Consider the following 2,997-nt stretch of genomic DNA (forward strand, 5'->3'; position numbering starts at 1 on the left):
GAAGGGGGGGGTGTTTGCCATTAGTGAGGGTTAGATATGTAATTTCCCCCCATATATAATGTCAAAAAATAGGGTCGGTTTTTCGATCAGTGACGGGGGAAGGTTTCCTCACCGACGAGCTGATCAACCGCCTCAACCAAAACCTCAACCGGATCCAATTAACCAAACTGATTCTGGCCAAAAACCATCGGAAACGATCAGTTGGGCGGTTTCAACCACCCAATGCTCAGTCCTGCAAACAGCTCCAACTTGGCTTAGTAATTAAACAAAGCTCAAGCTGCAACAGGAAACCCATTCCTTAAAGAAGCCAAGTATCAGAAGATCTATGCCCAACTTGAATGAGCTTTTCAACATACGGCTTGATAGAGTTTATGATTGCTCAACTTCGAAGCATCTTAAATCAACTCAAGGTTCCACATTTTTTCTTGTCAAAATACATATTAGATAACAATCCTGCATCCATCAAAAAACTATTAAAAAGAAGGGCAAGAAGTAGCTCTCGGCTCATAAACATCCTTGCTAGGCTCTGGCTTACAGGATCAGACAAAAGTCTCCAAGGAAAGATGGATTTTTCTTTTGCCAAGTCAGACATATTTAATAAGCAGATCAACAGATTTAAGCCTACCATGCATCTCCATCATATTCACAACTGAGACAGCTAAACTGAAGAAAAGTAATCCCTCTTCTTCACAACTAAATGCATCTACTTTTGAAGAAAAAACAAAACTCAACTTGCTTGGACTCAGCAGTTAATGTCAAACACAAGGATGTGCCCAACACATGCCCTTTCCTTTTTTCCTTAAATTTGGAGGGTCATACCTCATATTCACACCCATTTTGAGTGTCAGAATGTAATCCAACATGGGTAATGACAAGACCAAGCAACATGGAACAAGTCTAAGATAATGTAATTAACTAGTGATGTAAACATTTCTCATAAGACACATTAATCACCCTCACTACAGCAAAATCATGCATAACAAAACTGGAATGATAAGCCAGCAATGACAAAATTAAATCATGTATTATGCTACAATTAGACGATCAACTCTGACCTGTAGTTGCTTCTTCTCAACTCTTGAACAACTTGCCGGAGTTGGCTGTGAGTACGTGAGGTATAGACAATAGTTGGAAGGTTGCCAGCCTGAGATTGCGATGATCCCACATCAGATTGGCTCCCAGAAAATAGACTCTTTATTTGACTACTCCCCGTTGAAAAACCACCCAAACTCTTCCTCCAGGCCAACGTGGCACAGAGAAGACATAAGGTTTTCCCAGTTCCAGTAGGACTCTCCAAAAGTGCATTACACCTCTGCCACATGAAAGAACAAATAGAACACCCCTTGAATTAACAAAATTCATACTGCCCATAGCTTAATAGCATAAAAGCTGAACTCAGAACATGAAAATATAATCATCCAACAGCGATATCCAACTCAAAATTATGCCAAAATCATAAGCAACAATTACCAAAACGTCCCTCAATTACATACCAAATTTCAAAAGACTGCATCAAAATTTTATTTTCCTTGAACATATTTCTAAGAAAAACTGAACAGTTCATTAATTTCAATAAACTAAAAATACGATTTTTATTTATTTTTCAAAACAATTAAAATGAAAAAATTGAAAAAAAAATGAAGCACTGTTCATTAGACTCAATTCCATTACTCAGACTAAAAGATAAAACCTTTATCACTAAATGAAAAAAAAATAATACAAAATTTAAGAAGACAGACCTTTTGGAGAGCTTCAATAACTTTCTCCATGTAAACAAGTTGGCAATCATAGGCCTCAAATGGAAAATCAACATCGATTCCCCCTAATTTGTATGTTGGCATCTTTTTCTGTTTGGATTCGGAGAAACTGGATGAAAGATAATGGTGGTATTTTGCCTTCGGTTTATTGTTTGTTTGGATTGAGAAACGGGAACGCTGTATGTAAACCCTAGAAAAACAAATGTGAGCTGGATTTTCCCGCCATTGCGCTCCCAAGTAGTATAGGGCTTGTTTCCGCAGACGCTGTCGTTTGACAAAGCATCCTAATTATAACTAATTTTTTTCGAGTATGAAAATGCAGTCCCTCTAGTTTATATTTTATATTTTATATTTTAAATTTAAATTATATCCAATGAAAAAAAAAATTGATAGCATCGACTATTTTTTAATTAAATATTCTTCAGCTCAATCTTGACTCAACTTAAAAACATTATCTTATTGGATCAATATTGTGATTTTATTATAATTTACTTCCAATAGATATTATAAAAATAATAAAACACCAATATAAAATTATTTTTTTATTTTAATTTTTAGCAACCTAAAATAAGTCTATGAGTGAGATTGTGCTCACTCTTCAAGATTTCAACTTAAGTAATCCTCGATCAAGCCGACCTGAGCATGCTCCATGGGTATTTGTAGTATTAAGATGTTAATTTGGGTATGATATGACATTGAAGTTGAATTCTTTTGTCACGTCACACGTGGCAAAAACAATCTCTTTTGTTTTTTTTTTCTTTTTTCTCTATTTTCTTCTTTTATCTATATGTGTTTTTAATAAATAAAAATAAATAAATTTTAAACTTGAAACTTCTAAAAAGAGAATAATAATATATATTTTTCCTCATCAGCAAGTGCACCCAATCCTAGTAGTACCCACCACCCGATATTGTACTCAACATGCCAACAACCAAGCAAAATTGTCAAAATGAAAATTCGAGAGGTTAATTATTAAATTGCATATAATGTTTCAATTCCAAAAGTTGCAACACTTCAAACATGTAACATGTTGATCCATTCTTAACATCACCATTAGCTATTCCCCATATCAAATATATTGTAAAATCACTCAAAATCAAAAAATTAGTTTATCCCAACTCTCCACAACACAATACGTTTGGTTCGCGAAATAGATAAAAATAAAATAAAATATTTATTTTATGATAATAAAATAAAATAAAAATAAAAAAAATAATTATTACGTAATTTGGTACGGTGA

At 33.9% G+C, this 2,997-nt stretch overlaps 1 protein-coding gene across 2 annotated transcripts in view; it reads right to left on the bottom strand.

Annotated features, from left to right (window-relative positions):
- The window catches only part of LOC110427419 (RAD3-like DNA-binding helicase protein), a 17,044-nt gene extending 15,058 nt beyond the window's left edge, over positions 1–1,986 (bottom strand). Inside the window, exons 1-2 of one of the 2 annotated variants that reach the window (XM_021442933.2) lie at positions 1,740–1,986; positions 1,056–1,312 (exon numbers count right to left, since the gene is read on the bottom strand). In XM_021442933.2, the coding sequence (XP_021298608.1) occupies positions 1,056–1,312; positions 1,740–1,841 (359 nt within the window). In that variant the 5' untranslated portion in view covers positions 1,842–1,986. Of the gene's footprint in view, positions 1–1,055; positions 1,313–1,739 lie in introns of those variants that run through there. The other variant, XM_021442934.2, reaches the window with a different exon arrangement.
- Between the last annotated feature and the right edge of the window lie 1,011 nt (positions 1,987–2,997).

Source organism: Theobroma umbraticum, unplaced genomic scaffold (assembly GCF_002168275.2).
Source record: "Theobroma umbraticum cultivar Fairchild unplaced genomic scaffold, ASM216827v3 scaffold_34.0, whole genome shotgun sequence".
In the NCBI taxonomy this organism is placed as follows: domain Eukaryota; kingdom Viridiplantae; phylum Streptophyta; class Magnoliopsida; order Malvales; family Malvaceae; genus Theobroma; species Theobroma umbraticum.